General features: G+C 45.4%; 1 protein-coding gene across 1 annotated transcript; it reads left to right on the top strand.

The window, feature by feature from the left end:
- Positions 1 to 22: 22 nt before the first annotated feature.
- LOC128402169 (acyl-coenzyme A synthetase ACSM5, mitochondrial-like) lies at positions 23 to 18,323 on the top strand. The gene is made up of 13 exons (XM_053366132.1): positions 23 to 131; positions 2,558 to 2,779; positions 5,266 to 5,476; positions 7,127 to 7,334; positions 8,257 to 8,400; positions 8,715 to 8,871; positions 11,381 to 11,460; positions 12,250 to 12,373; positions 12,858 to 12,938; positions 13,464 to 13,565; positions 14,736 to 14,863; positions 14,953 to 15,052; positions 15,796 to 18,323. The coding sequence occupies exons 2-13, from the start codon at positions 2,591 to 2,593 to the stop codon at positions 15,928 to 15,930; spliced, it is 1,659 nt and encodes a 552-aa protein (XP_053222107.1). The 5' UTR covers positions 23 to 131; positions 2,558 to 2,590; the 3' UTR covers positions 15,931 to 18,323.
- Positions 18,324 to 18,755: the final 432 nt, after the last annotated feature.

Raw genomic sequence — 18,755 nt, 5'->3', positions numbered from 1 at the left:
GTCCCTGCCTGCCTTGGGGGAAGAGGCTGGCCCGCCCAGGCACTTGTTGCAGGGGAGGACGGACTGGTCCGGCGGAGTTTCCTTGGCCGCCTCCCTGGCACTGCGCGGAGTCCCCCGAGGAAAAAGCCAAGGTCAGTGAACTCTGGACTGCTTCGCGGTGGGATTCAGTCCCATGCCTGCCAATACAGCTTGCGCAATCATAGGGCATAAGAAGATGCAGGATCAGGCCAGTGGCCCATCCAGCATCCTGTTCTCGCAGGCGTCTGCACCAAATCTTACAAAATTCAGCATCCTTGGATGTCCACGGGGGTCTAGGTAAAGGTAAAGGGACCCCTGATCATTAGGTCCAGTTGTGGCCGACTCTGGGGTTGCGGCGCTCATCTCACTTTATTGGCTGAGGGAGCTGGCGTACAGCTTCTAGATTACGTGGCCAGCATGACTAAGCCGCTTCTGGCGAACCAGAGCAGCGCATGGAAACGCCGTTTACCTTCCCGCCGGGGTGGTACCTATTTATCTACTTGCACTTTGACGTGCTTTTGAACTGCTAGGTTGACAGGAGCAGGGACCGAGCAACGGGAGCTCATCCCGTCACGGGGATTCGAACCGCCGACCTTCTGATCTGCAAGTGCTAGGCTCTGTGGTTTAACCCACAGCGCCACCCTTGTCTATGGGGGTCTAATGGGATGGGAAAAGGAGGAAAGCTTGTCTCTGTCCACACAGAGCACGCAGATCCACAGAGTACCGTAGAACATCGAAGTTGTTTTATCGCAAAGCAGACCAATGGTCCATCTAGCCCAGTGTTGTCTACACCGACTGGCAGCAGCTCTCCAGGGTTTCTGTCAGGCAGGAGCAGGCATAGGCAAACTGGGCCCTCCAGATGTTTTGGGACTACAACTCCCATCGTCCCTGAGCACTGGTCCTGTTAGCTAGGGATGATGGGAGTTGTGGTCCCAAAACATCTGGAGGGCTGACTTTGCCTATGCCTGGGGAGGAGGCTCTTCCAAAGTTTTGCAGGAAGGGAAGTGATGGGGAAGTGCCCTTGGAAAGTGCGAGAGAACCCTTACAATCATGGAACTGTAGAGTTGGAAGGGACCTTGAAGGCCATCTAGTCCAACCCCCTGTAATGCACTCGTTTTGACACAGTGTCCCCTAGGTGCAATGAACCGGTTGCCTGGAAATCCCTGCTCTGTGTCATGATGGAAGCTGAGCTGCAAAGGGTTGCTTCCAGCTAAGTTTTATCGAAAACGGTCCCATTGAACTAGCCATGCCCATTGATTTCAATGGGTCTACTCGGAGTAGGATGACCAGTGGACACCATTGGAAGCATCTTTAAAAGGTGGACTCTCGATCACTGGAGGTATTTAAGCAGAGATTGGATGACCATGTGTCGGGGATTCGTTAGCTTTCTTCATTGCAGGGGGTTGAACAAGATGACCCTTGGCGTTCCCTTCCATTTCTACAATTCTGTGATTCTTTGGGCAGGGGGGCCTTGGTGGAGAGGGTGGGGTCTGCTCTGCTCCAATGTGATTGCACCACGATTGTGTGAGAGATTTCAGTCAGGTAATTCGGATGGCTTGGCTTGGCTCCATCCCCTGCCCCTGCTCAGTGTCATGTATCTTACTTTGCTTACATAAAAGTGTTTCCCACGTGATGCATGGCGATATTGTGAAACTCTCTTTGACTCTCTCTCTTCCTTCTGTTTATTTAGCTGTTTATTGAGCCTTGTATACTTTGTTAGCCACGGGACGTGGGTGGCGCTGTGGGTTAAACCACAGAGCCTAGGACTTGCTGATCAGAAGGTTGGCGGTTCAAATCCCTGTGATGGGGTGAGCTCCCGTTGCTCGGTCCCTGCTCCTGCCAACCCAGCAGTTCGAAAGCATGTCAAAGTGCAAGTAGATAGTTCGAAAGTATGTCAAAGTGCAAGTAGATAAATAGGTACCGCTCTGGAGGGAAGGTAAACGGCGTTTCCGTGCGCTGCTCTGGTTCTCCAGAAGCGGCTTAATCCTGCTGGCCACATGACCCGGAAGCTGTCTGCGGACAAACGCCGGCTCCCCTGGCCTATAGAGCGAGATGAGTGCGCAGCTCCAGAGTCGGTCACGACTGGACCTAATGGTCAGGGGTCCCTTTACCTTTACTTTGTTAGCCAAGGACCCTCAGAAAATCGGGAGTCAGCCCCTCCTCTCTTCTTTGTACATATATGAGACATCTGCAGCATGTGAAAACAGGGCGTCCTGCACAAACATCACTCATCCATTTTGCAGGGTGGAGCTTGGGAGATGAGCTAATAGATTTGGGAAGGACGGCAGCTCAGGAGGAGAGCATCTGCTTTGCGTGCTGAACGCCCCTCATTCAATCCTTGACATCTCCACATAGGGCTGAGAACATCCCTTGAGAACTGCTGCCAGTCAGTGTAGACAACACTGAGCTATATGGACTCAATATAAGTCGGTTTCCTGTGTTTGGGATCCATAAGGTTGTGGCTCTGCTGCTATATTGACTGCATTGAGGCTTACAAAGTCTTCAGGGTTTTTTCTGCTTTCAAAACATGTCCCTGCAGAGAGACCAAGCTGGTTGATGTCCTCAAGCTGCCATGAAGACCTTGCTTCGATGCTTCTGGAGCCTGCGGCCGCCTCCTTGCACTCTCTTTCGCCAAGCCAAGAGACACCTGGCCTCTCCGATCATCTCGCATTACGAAGCTATAAACCATGGTGACCTGGATGTGCCTGAGTACTTTAATTTTGCCAGGGATGTTCTGGACAGGTGGACCCAGGAGGAAAAGGTAGGGGTTTGGCTGTTTTGGGGAGCAAGTAGGAAAACCTGATGTTAATAGTACTGTGGTGCACTTGGTCTCCCTGGAAGAACCTGAGACTTGTTTTTTAAAATAAAAATAAAAATTAAACAATAGTAACATTTATATACTTCACAAAGTTTATACACCTCTTGATTGTAACTACCACCAGCACCACAACAACCCCCAAAGTGGTGTATAAAACAGATCAAACAAATTATCAATAAGAATGAACAACAATAACTTGAGATTTTTTTTATTTTTAAATAGCAATAGACTACTAAAAACAGATTAAAGCTTGCATCAAGAAGAAATACTTCAATAATGCACAAGAATAAAGAAATTTTCATTCATATTCCCTGGAGGGAAAATATTTTGATTAGCATTGCTGGTGTTTGAGGGTAGCAATATTTTTAGAGGGTTTCTTTTATTCATAAATATCAGGATGCCTTCAAAGTCTTACGATATTCTCATTTAAAGAGGAAAAGTTACTAAGAATTCCACATAGTAGCATATTTCACAGGAGCCATTTGAAACATCAATAATATACAAAATAATTTTTTGCAACATAGTTGAAAACGAAGCATAGAGGCCGGTGGCTTCGTTCAGCGATGTGTTCCCCAAACTGAAAGATGCAGGGAAGTCTTGGATTCGACCCTCCCAGACCGCCTGATTCTTGTGTCAGGAGCATCCTCCTCCATGATGCCTGCTTCTTCTTCTTCTTCTTCTTCTTCTTCTTCTTCTTCTTCTTCTTCTTCTTCTTCTTCGGCGATCACTTGTAGCCGAATAAGATTGTCTTCCATAAACACGGTTTTAACAATGAGTCCGTAAGTGACTGTGGAGGCCAATTCTGGATCCACACATCCTTCCACAGTGGGGACATTGGTTTCTGGGCGGGAGTTGATCACGGTGTGGATTTGCCAAGCGTGCCTTCCTCTTTGCGCATTTCTCCCTTGCGTCCTGAGTTCGAGTGTCTCCAAAGCCCATGACACCTTTGGTAAAGGCTGTTCTCCAATTGGAGCGCTCTCAGGCCAGTGTTTCCTGGTTGTCGGTGTTTATACTACATTTTTAAAGATTTGCCTCGAGAGAGTCTTTAAACCTCTTTTGTTGACCACCAGCATTTTAAGTTCGGAATAGAGTAGTTGCTTTGGAAGACGATCATCAGGCATCCGCACAACAGACCAGTCCAACGAAGCTGATGTTGAAGAATCATTGCTTCAACACTGGTTGAAGCACCTTGCCTTTAATCGCCGTTTGTTCCCTCTGCTGACTTCAACTGTAGCTCAGTGATTAAGCAGGTGTGTTGCATGCAGAAGGCCTCAGGTTCAGAGAGACCTCCATCTGAATCCCTGGAGAGCTTCTGACAGTCGCTGCGGCATAATATTGAGACAGATGGACCAATGGTCTGACTTGGCCTGAGGCGGCTTCCTGTGTTCCTTCTCTCAAACATAGGAGGGGGAAGGCCGCTTAAGGGAAGGGCTCTAGCTCAGTGATAGTACCTCTGCACACAGAAAGTCCTGCGTTTGATTCCCGGCATCTCAAGTTAGGGCTAGGAGGGTCCCTTGCCTGAAAACCCAGACAGCTCCTGCAGGTCAGTGTAGAGAAAACCAGAATGGATGTACCAACAGACTGGCTCTTTATAAGGCATTTTGCGTTCCTATGATGTAGGCCTGCAACATAAAAATATATGGAGTTTGGCTGCAGGTGAGGAAATAACCCGCAAAGTAATGGTGCTGACAGGAATAAAGAAAAATGGTTGCTTTTTTCAGCTACCTGACATGAAGGACATGAAGTTGTTTTAAATTTTGCTTTTAATGCTATAACCCATCCTAGGACCTTAGGGTCAAGGGAGAGTAATAAATGATTTATTGTAATAATGATGATGATTACAACAACAACAACAACAACAACAACAACAACAACAACAACAACATTAATACTTACCTGACTGCTGGTGTGATTGCCAGGGGTGTTGATGCCTGCTGATGTTCATTGCTTGTCTTTAGCTGTCTAGTTATATTTTGTTGTACATCCTTGAAAATTAGTAAAAAATACTTTGGAAACAGCAGCACAGAAGCAAGATCCTGGCACTAGGTATCAGGTGCATACAGACACACACACACACACCACTGCTTTCCTTTTTCTTTGCCTATTTAAAAAAAAAATATTTTAAATGAAGAATTCCCCATAATACAGTAAGATTACAACTACAGAAAATACAAATCAAATAAGTAAAATATGGAGTCCTCTCTTAAAAGTAATTCTCGGCCCTTACCACTCACAGAAAACAGTAGCTCCTGCTCCTCCCAGCTCTGACCTGGGATAGTTCCGTTCTCCTCCAAGTCCGAGAGACCCGACATTTCCCTATCTCTCACCCAAGGTCCTCCATCGGCCACAACTGACCACACACTGCTTTATGATTCATCCATATAAAATGGCTCTGTGGATTAGGTTGTTAATAACTTCTTCTCTGCTAGGATGGAAAGAGGCCTCCGAACCCAGCCTTCTGGTGGGTGGATGACCAGAGCAAAGAGGTGAAGTGGAGCTTTGAGGAGCTGGGAGTCTTATCCCGGAAAGCTGCCAACATGCTGGTCGATCCCTGCGGCTTGCAGAAGGGCGACAGGGTCATGGTGGTTCTTCCAAAGCTTCCTGAATGGTGGCTGATGAATGTGGCTTGTATCCGGACAGGTCAGTCAAGATTTGGGGAAAGAAAAGAGGAGGCCCCCCTCCCCAGAAAAGGTGCTGCTTCCCCAGTGAGAAGATTTAGCAGTAGACAAATATTCTCCACTGACAGCTTGACAAAAAAAAAAAAAAAAAACAGCAACACAATTTGCGGGAAAATTGGGAGGAAAGGGAATGCATTGCAGGGATCTCAGCTAAAGAATCCATGACATTGTACTCTTTGGGTTTGGTCAGACAACCAGCTACAGATCCATGTAACAATTTACATTCGTTCAATCCCACATTTTACCAGCTTCCTTGAAAAAATACCATGGGGAACATTGTCAAAAGCAGGCATCCCCAAACTCAGCCCTCCAGCTGTTTTGGAACTACAACTCCCATCATCCTTAGCTAACAGGACCAGTGGTCAGGGATGATGTGAGTTGTAGTCCCAAAACATCTGGAGGGCTGAGTTTGGGGATGCCTGGTCAAAAGCATTACCAAAATCAAGATTTCAGTTTTAAAATAAATTACTGTGTGGGAGGGAGAAGAAGCTGCAGAAGCGATGAAACCCATGTTCCTGGCTAGCTTCAGATGTCTGCATTTTTTAGAACGGATAAGTATTTTATTTATTTATTTACTGCAGGGCTGGGGAACCTCAGGCTTGGGAGGCAAACGTGGCCCTCTAAGCCTCTCTATCTGGCCCTAGGAATTCTCCCTGGCCACACCCCCGGATGTGTCCTTGAACTCCCATGATGGCTCTTGCTTGTCTGAAAAGAGGATCTAGAAGGGTGTGAGAATGTGTGGAGTTTGCAGGTTTTGCTCTTCCCACTTAAGCCCTTGGCCACACCCACCAATGCCAGGTGTCTCTCAGAAGGCTGTCCAGACAGGAATGTGACTCTTTGGCTGAAAATGGTCCCCTATACCTGCTTTGGAGGGTCTAAGTTGCCCCTCTTCCTCCTAGGAATGCTGGGACTCAAAAAATTGTTCCCCCGCCATTTTCTCCACACGTGAGGAAGGTTAGCCTCAGAGATAGTGACTGGCCCAATGAGTTTGACAGCTTACTGGGAATTTTTACCTCAGTCTCCCCAGAGGTAGTCCAACAGTCTAGCCCAGGAATGGGGAACCTTTGGGCCCTCAGGCATTGCTGAACTACAACTCCCATCAGCCCCTAACAGCTAAAATAAGAGAACCCAATGATGATTGCTTTGTGGAAGAGTGGAAGCCTCTTTTGGATTATGGAAATAAATATTATAGTATGATAAATTCATGATCAGGATTTGAACTATGTGGAACAGAAGGAATTAAAGATTATTGTATTGTTGTTATGATATAAGAGAGAGGAGATAAGGTGCAGCATAGGGGAGAAATAAAAAACACACCATGGAAAACAGGGTGGGAAGTCAATAAACAAAAGAAAAATTCATTATGTATTGGAGTGTATATTAAATTTTTGAAATTTAATAAAATATAAATGAATAAAACAACAACTCCCCCCAGTCCTGGACATTGACCATACTGCTTGGGGCTGACAGAACACCTGAAGGACCCAAAGTTCTCCATAGCTGCTCTAACCACTACACCACCTTAGAATGAGACACCACTGTGTGTGCAGCCTTCCCAAGCATGGAGAATTTCTGGGTTTCCTGCTCACGACATTCTCTGCTTCTTTTCTAGGCATTGTTTTCATCCCAGGGACGCCCCAGTTAACTGCCAAAGACATCTCCTACAGGCTACAGGCTTCCAAAGCCAAATGCATTGTGGTCAGCGACGCCTTGGCCCCCGCAGTGGACACGGTCCTGTCTGAATGCAAGTCTCTGAAAACCAAGCTTCTTGTGTCCGACAGCAGCAGAAATGGCTGGCTGAACTTCAGGGATCTCGTCCAGTAAGCATTGCAACAGACATGAATCGAAAGCAGTAGAGATATTATTTAGATCAGTGGTCTTCGGCTGGTCCAGATTAATACCCAGGTCTGACTTCCCAAGCTGCAACATGGGATCCGTTTTCACTTTTAATTTATACTTAATAGCAGAGCTGGACTGCCCATCAGACTGGGTGAGACAGCTGCATCAGGCAGCATCCCCCAAGGGGTGGCATGCCTTTTCTGCCACCAGGCACACCCTGGGCTCTAGAGGCAGAGAGGAGCTGGCAGCAGAGCTCTCCTCCTGCCGAATTGGTGAGAGGGGAGGCATTCAGCCACTGGGAGAGCAGGGTTCGAATCCCCATTCAGCCATGAAGCTCAGAGGGTGACCTTGGGCTAGCTACCTGTTATGTACTGAAGTTCTCACCCTGGGCCAGCAGGGGGATACTGTAGATAGTTATGCAAATAAGGGATCGAAAGTGACGTTCAGTGATTGGATAGTTTTAGAAAATTGTTACAGTTACGTTGTACTGGAGCTCTATATAAGCAGGCTGACTGAACCCTTCAGTTCAGTTCTGTCCTGGCCTGTGAATAAACAAGAGCTGTTTGAAGAATCGCTGTGTCGTCTGATATGTTCACCCACAACTTAACACTACCGTCTCTTAGCATAACCTTGAGATCCTTGGAAGATAAAGGTGGTGCATAAATTTTATAATAATAATAATAATAATAATAATAATAATAATAATAATAATTTGAAAGTAGTACCATAGTGTTTTCAGCCTATGGTGTGGATGTGGCCAATGACCCACTGGATTTCTGCCATGGGTTACCAAATGGGTGCAGGATTCCAGCTGCTAGGTTCTGCTCCTGATGTGTGTGTGTGGCTGCTGCGGAAGGGGAAAGTGTTGCCTGTCAATGCCATGCGATGTGATTGCTTTTTAAGAGCAGCGCCTGCCGACCACGACTGCACAAAGACCAAGAGCGAGGACACAATGGCCATTTACTTTACAAGCGGAACCACGGGAGCTCCCAAAATGGTGGAACATTCCTACTGCTTCCACGGCATTGGATTGATATCTGCCGCCAGGTAAAGCTTCAAAGTGCTATGGTAGCAAAAGCAGGGAATGGATGAGTCATAATAATAATAATAATTTATTATTTATACCCCGCCCATCTGGCTGAGTTTCCCCAGCCACTCTGGGCGGCTCCCAATCAAATGTTAAAAACAGTACAGCATTAAATATTAAAAACGTCCCTAAACAGGGCTGCCTTCAGATGTCTTTTAAAGATAGGATAGCTGCTTATTAGCTGCTGAGTCATCCTGTAACCTGCTTCCCAGAATCCGGATGCCCCGAGTCAGCAACTGGTTCCCCGTCTTCTGCTCCTTTTCCACATACATAGGCGCTGCATGGGTTTGTCTCCTTCGGCTATATTCTGGAATACGTCGGACCCAGGATGGGTTAAGACGACCTGGAGTGGTGTTTTTGGTCCGTGGATCAATGGGACGTGCGTCTTTGTACATCGCCTGCCGCAATTCGAACCCGCCATCGTACTGAACGTAAGCGTACAGGGCATTGCAGTGCCCTTTATGATGGTTCAGAAACTTCAGTTGACCCTAAATGCAGCAACCGAGTTACTGATTGTGGTTCTGCTTGGAGCTTGTACAGTGGTACCTTGACTAAATTCCAGTTGTTGTAAATAAAATTCCTATCACACAGTCTATAAGTCCGTTTTGGACTAAGTCCAATTGCAACCCAGAAATGAGTGCTCCGGGGTGAGTCTTTTTTTGATGTAAGTCGGGCCCAGCTGCTGTTTTAGGGGTCGCATTTCATCATCTGGTTCCCATTGAGGGTGTTTCATTTGTTAATTGAGTCCCTCACTGCTAATCAGAGGCTTCCTGTTGAGTCTGCCAGCTGTTTAGTCCTGAGCACTCACGCAACACAGTGATATTTGGAGGTTTTCTTTTTGCTATTTTTTTGCATTTTGGTTTGTGTGGCTTTTTCGGTTTTTTGACTGTGACTTCGTTTTATGGGACTGACCTGTCACTGTGGCTTGTGACTTCGTTTTTGTGACTTGTTTTTGTTACTGTGTGGAACCCAGTTCAGCTACTGGTTGGTTGTTGATTGTGTGACTGCAGAAATGGATAAAAGCCCCCATCCAAACAATGACTATCATCATTATCCCCCCCCCCCATCATATTTATTTTATAGTACAGTACATTGATTATTGCCTTCATTTTATGGATCAATGGTCTCATTAGACAGTAAAATTCCTGTTAAATTGCTGTTTTTCATTGTCTAGAACGGATCAATCCATTTTCAATTACTTTCAATTATGCCTTGTTTTAAGTCTGCTTTGTTTTAAGACTGGACTTCCGAAACGGGTTATGGTCTTAAATCAAGGTACCACTGTATATAAATCCTGTTTTAAAACAGCTGCACTGGTTGCACATTTGTCTTTGGGGCCCAATTCAAAGTTCACATATTGGTGTTTGAAGCTAATGGCAAATGTCCTATGATTCTCATTTAACCCAGTAGACATAGTCATGCCTCCTGGGGCAACAGAGAATAACTCTTTGCCTATTTCTGTGTGGCAGGGCCATAAGCAGTGATATCACCTTCCCTAGTCAATCTTCTTTTCAGGTCTTCACATACCCCAAAACAAAAAAGGCACTGTGCTCTGTGCACCCTCCAACTTTCCCTGTTTGTTAGCGGAAGCCCCTGTTGCCTGTTAAATCATCCTTGGGAAAGCATGTACGCAAATTCATGGAGTACAAGGCTATCCAAAATTACTGATGGCACCTGGCTGGCCACTGGGAGAGCAGAATATTGGACTAAAGGACCATTGGACTTGATCTAGCAGGCTCTTCCTAGGTTCTGATTGTCCCCGTTTTGACTCGGTAACAGTATCAATACATGGCCCATCCACCTAAACTCACTGCTGGTGGAGACGGCGTCCCAAGCAACACATTTTGGGAGAGTGCTCTGATGGTTGTGATTTGATTGTCTCTATGTTAAACCGTTGTAGCCCTGGGGAAAGAATGGGATCTAGCAAACTTCACTAAGGAGAGGCTCTTTATCTGTTGTGAGGTAGATGTTTAACCAGCATGTAAGAAATCTCGCCCAGGCTATGGGTTCTACTATGTGCTGACTTCTCTCTAGACAAAAGCTTTCATAGGGTACACAACATGGGACAGCAAAAATCTTAAAAAGGAAAGCTGCCTGCACTCGTTCTACCAGCTGGGTAAACCCTGGCAGCCAGACTGGAATTCCGTAGAGCAATTGAGCTATAACTTTGGCGTTGAAGACCTTGAGGGCAGAGGGGATATGCGAATTACCTCTTGTTATAAAGAAACACATTATGGCCTGCATAGACAAGGTACAGCAACTTGGGCTGTCAGTAGAATTTTTGCGATCAATGTCCCCACCATCTACCAAGGCTATAATAAAAACTAGGTTGTGGGACATTGAACGCCAGGAACTAACAGCAGCAGCAGAGAAAACATGTTCCCCTCTTTCAACTTTCTTGGGCACATGAAATTAAGCACAATTATCTTGAATTTTTGCTTAATCCTCAAGAAAGAAGTGCATTTTCGCCGGCCAGGTTTTAATTCAAATCCTTCAAACCTCCTATGGGGAAGGTTCTTGGGAATGGCGGAAGGAGAAAGAATTTGCCCATGTGAAGATCATCAGGTGGAAACTCTTGCACATATGGTTCTTAAATGTAAACTATATGTTGATCTCCGCCAGCAGTTACTAGAATAGATCAACTCTGCATCCCCAAATGGAAACCAGAGTTAGAGGTCCTACATTTTCTATTACTGGGGAATAATCAGGAGCTCACCAAGTTAGCAGCTAAATATCTTTATCTGGTTTTTTGTCGTCGAAACACATTGCAGATGTCTGATCTCCCTGGAGACCTAGAGATGTAATGTTAGACTGCTTTGCCTCTTTCATTTGACAAATGTTTTGTGTCACTGGGAAGGCGGTAATTCCGTATTGATTTGCTATGGGTGTTTGTACGTGATGCCAATAAAAGGTTTGATGATCTTGATTGTCTCTATCTAGACTCTTGCCCGATACCCAATCACCACTTTCTGCACAGCTCCTACAGGATTCCGTATGTTGGTGCAGCAGGATCTTGCCAGGTACTTTTCACTGGACTAACTGGAAAAGCAAATGCAAGAGGAAATGCCCTGTGTGAGCTGATGGGTGCCCTCCAGATTGTTGCCCTCGGGAGGGTTTGTGGCCCTCGGACTGATGGGATTCCCCGTCCCCGATCTAGGAAATGCGTGTGAAAATGCATGTGTGTCTAAGAGAGCAGCATCCGTCCAGTATATGGAGAAGGGTCAGAGCTCAGAAGTGGAGCATCTGCTTTGCGTGCAGAAGGCCCCAATCCCCAGCATCTCCAAGTAGGGCTGGGAGACACCCCTGTCTGAAACCCCGGAGAACTGCTGCCAGTCAGTGAAAACAATACTGAGTGAGATGGACCAGTGGGGCAGCTCTGTTTAAGGCAGCTCTCTATGCTCATTAACTTCCTGTAGGATAAATAGTGTTGTTTTTTTTCAGAGAGTGCTGTGTTTCCATTTTCAGTCATGGAGGTTTTGGGGAGAGTATGGCTGAGTGAGCAGGAACACTTCCCGCTGCAACATTTTGTTGCAGTCATGGGTGTGCATGGGTGGGGTGGGCAGTTGCTGCCCCTGGGTGAATCATAACCCCTAGGTTCCTACCTTTCATTTTTTAAAAAAAGAGTAAATGCATAGAACCTGAGACAAAACATACAGGCAACATTCTCTCTCTCTCTTTAAAATTAGCCTGTTCCTCGCTTTCAGTTTCACTTTGTCTGCCTGCTACCCCTGCCCTGAAAAATTATTGTAGGCACCCATGGGTGCAAGCCTCACTTGTGGGTTTACTAATTGTCGCCATTTCTTATCTAGCTACAAATTCCCAAGCCTGGAGCATTGTGTAACAGGAGGGGAACCGCTCAATGCAGAGGTGTTGCAGCGATGGAAAACCCACACAGGGGTGGATATCTATGAAGGCTATGGACAAACAGAAACAGTATGTTTATCTTCATTCTGGCATGGCTGTGCATCTGGCAAACTCACCACAATGCAGTTGATAGAACTTTTAAATCAAGGGTAGTGTGGGGAAGGCCTTTTCAGCCCAGCCTTTTCTGAGAAAACTTCCAGGGGCCGCATGCCAGTGGGCTGAATATGAAACACAAAAATTGCCTCTGTATAGGAGGCTGGTTTCCACATACACTTCTGTAGCCCTTTTGCTCCTAGACAAAAAACTCTGTCTATCTATATTTCCTATCTGTCTTTGTTTTGAAGCAGCTGGGGGAGTAAAGGCTTGCATTTGGAAATTCAGGACTCTGCATGACAAAGTGAAAAGCCGTGATGGCTTAAGGGTTTTCGTGACGGTCCTGACATTTTGGGGGCGATTGGAGACTAGGCAATATTTTCTGCTCAAGCACCCTCCCAAACTAGTGAAAACTCCCAAATGTTATTTGGCTTTGTTTTCTCTCTCTCTGCTCTTACAGGTAGCCATCTGTACGAATGTTAAAGGGATGAAAATCAAACCTGGCTCCATGGGAGTGGCGTCTCCACCGTATGATGTCCAGGTACAAGGATGAATATAAACTTACCAGACTGGTGTCTGTCTGAAGACTGGGCAACCTGCTTATTGAGCACTCCCCTTGATTTGTTTGTACAGAGTTTGCAGGGAAGTTAAATGATGTTTGCTGAGTGTTCATTCTACTTTGTTGTGAGGTGGTTGGGCAACACTGCATCAAGGAAGTCCCACATTTTCCAGTGTATCTTCCAGTCACTTTCCTTACTTCCAAAACTCTGATTTTGGGGGGTGGCATGGGTTTTAAAATTGTATTCCATAGAACTTAATGGAAATCACTGGGAACGTATTCCCACCATCACTAATCTAAATATTCTAATTCATTTCCCATTTCTTGATATACTGGCCTATAATGGAACCCTGGGAGCAAGCAGAGATCTCTATCTTAACGGGAGCCATTGAGAACCGAGCCAAACCGTAAAGTGTACCATTGTTCGTGGAGATACGTGTGTGACTTTTAAATCAACACTGGTTGGCTGAAACAATATAAGCGTTTTTTTGTCTTTTGCTTCTACAGATTGTGGATGATGAAGGCAAAATTCAGCCTCCGGGGGTAGAAGGGGACATTGCTATCAGAATCAAACCAAAACGACCATTTTGCCTTTTCTCACAATACTTAGTAAGTATTATTTTTAGCACATCAACAACGTGGTGATAGGTAGAACAGCTTCACTTTGCAACTGAGCTGAGGACATCAGTTGGATTTAGCTCCAGGTCTAGATTTTTGCTATATTGCAGGGTCCAGTGGTAGTACAACATGCAGTGTATTAAGGCTGGATATGGATCTATTTGCATGCTAATCTAAAGTTCAATCCCCAGTGTCTCTAGGTAAGGCTGGAAGAAATCTCTGTCAGTGTTTGTAAAAACAAATAAAAAGGGGTTCTGACCTCCCTTTGTTGCCTCAGCCTGGTCCTCGGACACTTGTCGGCACAAAAGAGTCCACAAGAATATCCTTGCAGAGTACTTTCTGCTTTTATTCTTAAAAACCTTTCTGCAAAAGTGACTGACCAACTGTACACACCTCAACACTACGAGCTTTCACTAACCAACCAACCAACCAACCCAACAACAAACTAACATTTATCACTCTATATATACAACCCGGTGCAGACCGCTGACTCATGCTGACCCAGCTTTTTTAAGCAGTAAAGAAACAGCGGCCATTTTAGCCGTGACAATCTCTGTCAGAAACCTTGGAGAACTTCTGCCAATCAGTGGAGACAATACTAGGCTAGGTGGATCAATAACCTAATCCTATTATAAGGGAGTTTCTTATGTTCCTACCCCTGATGCTCACAGCCATGTAGTTCCGCAGAATTGGCTGTTGTCAGGGGTGGGCATTATCAGGCAGCTGGCAAGGCCTACATCCCAGCATGGGACCCACTACCAACTCTTTTCGTCCTCCTGGCTCTGCTCCTCCTCTGCCTTGCTGTTGCTGCTTCTTCACCTGCCCTCTCCTGTAATGACAAGAGCAAGGAGTTTGAGCAGCATCCTCTGCTCATCTTGCCCTCTTCCCTTTGGGTGGTGGTTTGCTTTAGACTCTGGTGGACAGTACAAGCAAATAGGCTGCAGAGGTAGCAAAGAGAAGGAGGGAGGACCCACTCAGGGAAGGGAGGAAGGGAGAGCCTCTCGTTCAAGAGCTCACTGAGATCTGGAGTCAGCACTTTTTTGGCAGTAATCAAACCAAGAGCAAATCAACTCGCTCTTTTGTCTTGGGGAACCATTGCCAAAAGGGACAGACCAGCAGGTATTGGTAAAAACGTACTGAACGATGTTTGGTTGTTGTCAGGATAACCCTGAGAAAACCGCAGCCACTGAGCGTGGTGATTTTTATGTCACTGGAGACAGAGGGATTAAAGATGAAGAAGGCTATTTCTGGTTTGTCGGAAGATCAGACGATCTGATTAATTCTGCCGGGTAGGTTCAGTTCGGTTGGCTTTCCCCCTTTGACCTGTGCTATTAAGTGACAAAAGGCGCAGGAGTGACACCCCCCTTCTGTCTCTTAGGTATCGTATCGGCCCGTTTGAAGTGGAGAGTGCCTTGATAGAGCACCCAGCTGTGGTGGAATCGGCTGTGGTCAGCAGCCCAGATCCCGTGAGAGGAGAGGTAACAAAGATTCAGGCAGCCAACACATACTGCAACACATGATACTCAGCAGCAGAAAGCCACATGCAGTGTGCTTGCTTGGGGAACGTGTCATAAATCTTGGTACATCGCAGCGGTACAGATGGTGTTGTATTTCAGACACATGCCTGAGCAGAGGAGGTATAAAAATGTTCTTGGTGGGCAAACTCACCTCGGTTCGTTTGGCTGCAAAAAGAAAAGTGAAAAAAAACAGTTGCATCCCCAAAGCCCAGTTTTTGATGTTACCAGGATCACAGTGGGATCTAAATATCCCCTGGAGATCCTGCCAATTTCCATGAGTTCCTCAATCTTCTTCTCTCCCTGCTCGCTCATCCCTATGGTTAACCCAACATTCAAGGATTAATCTATGTGTGCTTCTAGTTCTTTAAGTGAGGATCCGACTGCTGCTAAAACAGCAACATTCATACTCAAGGGGCTCACAGGCTCAGAGAAACCCCCAAGGTTTGCAGGCATACAAAACATTTAGGGGGGAAATCCAAAGTGGGGGAAACCTGTTGAGGACTGAGCATGCTTAGTGGGAGGTAGAATGGAATGCAGTACCTTGAAAATGGCACCAGCTGGAACTCTGATCAGGAGCATAGAGCACTCCACACAGCAGTATTTTATTTTGGCTAATGAGCAATATCCTATCCCAATCACCCAGTCACACTGATGCCTACTTTTTCTTCTGAGTCGTTAATGCATATATGATTGGCATCCCATAGGTGGTGAAAGCCTTTGTCATCCTGTCTTCTGCCTTTATATCGCATGACCCAGAAAAATTAATCAAGGAGCTCCAGGATCACGTGAAAAAGGTGACTGCTCCTTACAAGTATCCCAGAAAGGCAAGTATCTTCTGAGGTCCTAACAGGGAAATTAAAATGGGTTGTAGATTCGTTGAAATTGGTGAACATGATTAATTTAGACATTAATTTCAGTGTGTCTATTGTGAAGAGGAATTGACTTGTTTTTAAACTGTTTTGCAAACTCTGAGATGCTGTGGTAATGAATTAGTCCAAGACTGCAAAAAAAAACCACAAACTGAGATGCACTCTCATTTTTTGCCTACACAGGTTGAGTTTGTCCGGGAGTTGCCCAAGACGGCAGCAGGGAAAATCCGAAGGAACGTATTAAGGAATCAAGAATGGGGAAGAGTGTAGCTTTGGCTGAACATCTGCAAACAAAGAACCTTCCTGCAGTACTGCTGTTTGTTGGCAAAGAGGTTCATTCAAAGAATGCATTCTCCCTTAAGGTTGCTTCTAAAAGTCTCATCTGATTCCCCACCCACCTGAAATGTTGGACTCGCAGTTTCCCTTCTTTCCAAAGTGGAACCATGATGCGTCAGGAACTCTCAATCATTCTGTCTCCTTTTTTTTTTTTGAATGAGATTGGGGAACCTGTAGCTCTTCAGGTGATGATCAACTTCCATTGGTCCCAAACAACAACAACAACAACAACAATTTTATTATTTGTACTCCACCCATCTGATAGGGTTGCCCCAGCCACTCAGGGCAGCTTCCAACATCTGTAAAAACATAGTAAGACATCACACATTAAAAGGCTTCCCAATACAGGGCTACCTTCAGCGGTCTTCTAAAGGTTATATCTCCTCATCTCCTTGACATCTGATGGGAGGACATTCCACAGGGTGGGTGCCACTACTGAGAAGGCCATCTGCCTGGTTCCCTGTAGCTTCACTTCTTGCAGTGAGGGAACCACCAGAAGGCCCTTGGAGCTGGATCTCAGTTTCTGGGCCAAACGATGGGAGTGCAGACGCTTTTTCAGGTCAGGGGTGATGGGAGTTGGAGTCCAGCAACATCTGTGGGCCATGATCCCCAAGCCTTGTTGTAGTAGAGACAAACATCCAGTTTTCATTTGATTTCCTTTCTCTACATAACTGATTTGCACAGTTGCATTGATGAAATGTTGCAAAAAACACTGTTGATGTTACCTTGTGTACAATTACATCAATAGTTTTGATAGGGAGGGCCATAGTTCCGTGGTAGAGGATATGCTTTGCATGCAGGTCAGATCCTGTTCCCATTCTCTCCACTGATGGGTTAGGAACAGACCGCTGTCTAAAACCCCAGGATTGCTGCCAGCCAGTCTAGACCAGAGACAGAGAACCTGTGGTCTTCCAGATGGAGTTTTAGGGCTGATGGGAGCTACCACCCACACTGGCATGGCCCTGTGGTTAGGGAGATGACAGGAGCTGGAGTCCAACAAATATCTTAGAGGACTGCAGATTCTCCTTCCCTGATATGGACTTAAGGCAGAAAGTGGGTAAGTTGAAGCCAGACTCCTATTTTGTGCCAAGTTCCTTATCTACACCAAAGGCCTGACAGATGTTATGGTTTTTATTTTTTGTTGTTAATATACAATATTAGCTAATATAAAATATTTTTTGTTGTCAATATAAAATATGCTACAAATGTTGATCGCCTCAAGGATCAAACTCAAATAGGAGTTTGAGGGTGCTAGTAGATAGAATTAATCCCTAAGAAGTGTTGTGTGAAGACGCCCTCCCATGTTTTAGGACGCAAACCCTGCAGTGTTGAGCATCTGTACAAGGCCCCTGTTTTAGGTTGGACTGAAGCTGAGAGAGAACAACAACCCTGAAATGTTGTTCACTGCTTTTCTCCCCACACTGCATGTTTGGCAGAAAAAGTAATCTGCAATAACCCTGTTGTGTAGCTCACCCTTACACACCTTATGCAGGTTGGACTTCTGTGCTGCAAGAGAACAAGTTACAGCAGGATTGCAACATAGTCCAAAGTTAATGTTTCAGAAGGAAAGGAGAGGCTGAGGCTGGTATGGATTCCCAGTTTTTTTTTTAAAGCAAACCCTCATACATCTCATGTTGCAGGCAGGCAGTTCTATTTTAAGTTGGCCTCTCAGACACTCTTCCCAGGGTAATGTAAGCACTCAGTTGCATGTCAGCCTCCTTTGGGTTGCATGTGGATTGGTTGCAAATATTAATGTTCCAAAAATAAAATAATGCGGAGGATGCAAGACCCAAATTAGGGCTACTATGAATGACCATTTTTGCAGCCACCAACAAATAAATATTTTCAGGTGAAACAGGAGATTGTATTACCAAAAACAATGTCACTAAACTTTTATTTTTGTGCTATCAACTGTGCCCATGTATTTGTAACCTTGGCTTTCGGGGAAAAAATTCCCAAAGGAAAGTTTCTCATTGTACCAAATCAATATTTTGAGTGCTGGAAATAAAGCTATTTTCTAACCTTTATGAATTTTACATTTCTCCAATACTTCTGATTATGGCTGCAGAAAGATTTAGACATACTTCAAAAGCTAAGGTGCTCAGGCCGCAAAGACTCATGCTTCAAGCTGCTAAAAGGTCAGAGTATATAATTAAGTTCAGAGAAAATGGCTCCAACTCCCACAAATGAAAATAATAGTTGATCAAGGGATTGGAAGAACCCCCTTGCAAATTATAACAATTGAGGCTTTTTGGTTTATAGAAAAGGCGAGTTAACGGGGGACATGATAGAGGCATATAAAAATTATGCACTGGTGCGGGGGAAAACAGAGTAGTTTTTCTTCCTCATACTATAATGCAGGGCCATGCAATGAAGACAAAAACTCACCTTAGTGTGATGCTTAATTCTTCCTAATTGGTTGTAACCAATGTTAGTTAGAGTAGACCCACTGGCATTAA

The sequence above is a fragment of the Podarcis raffonei genome, chromosome 14, assembly GCF_027172205.1.
Source record: "Podarcis raffonei isolate rPodRaf1 chromosome 14, rPodRaf1.pri, whole genome shotgun sequence".
Classification (NCBI taxonomy): Eukaryota; Metazoa; Chordata; class Lepidosauria; order Squamata; family Lacertidae; genus Podarcis; species Podarcis raffonei.
The sequence above is the reverse complement of the archived record's forward strand: the minus strand, read 5'-3'. Positions and strand labels throughout refer to the sequence as shown.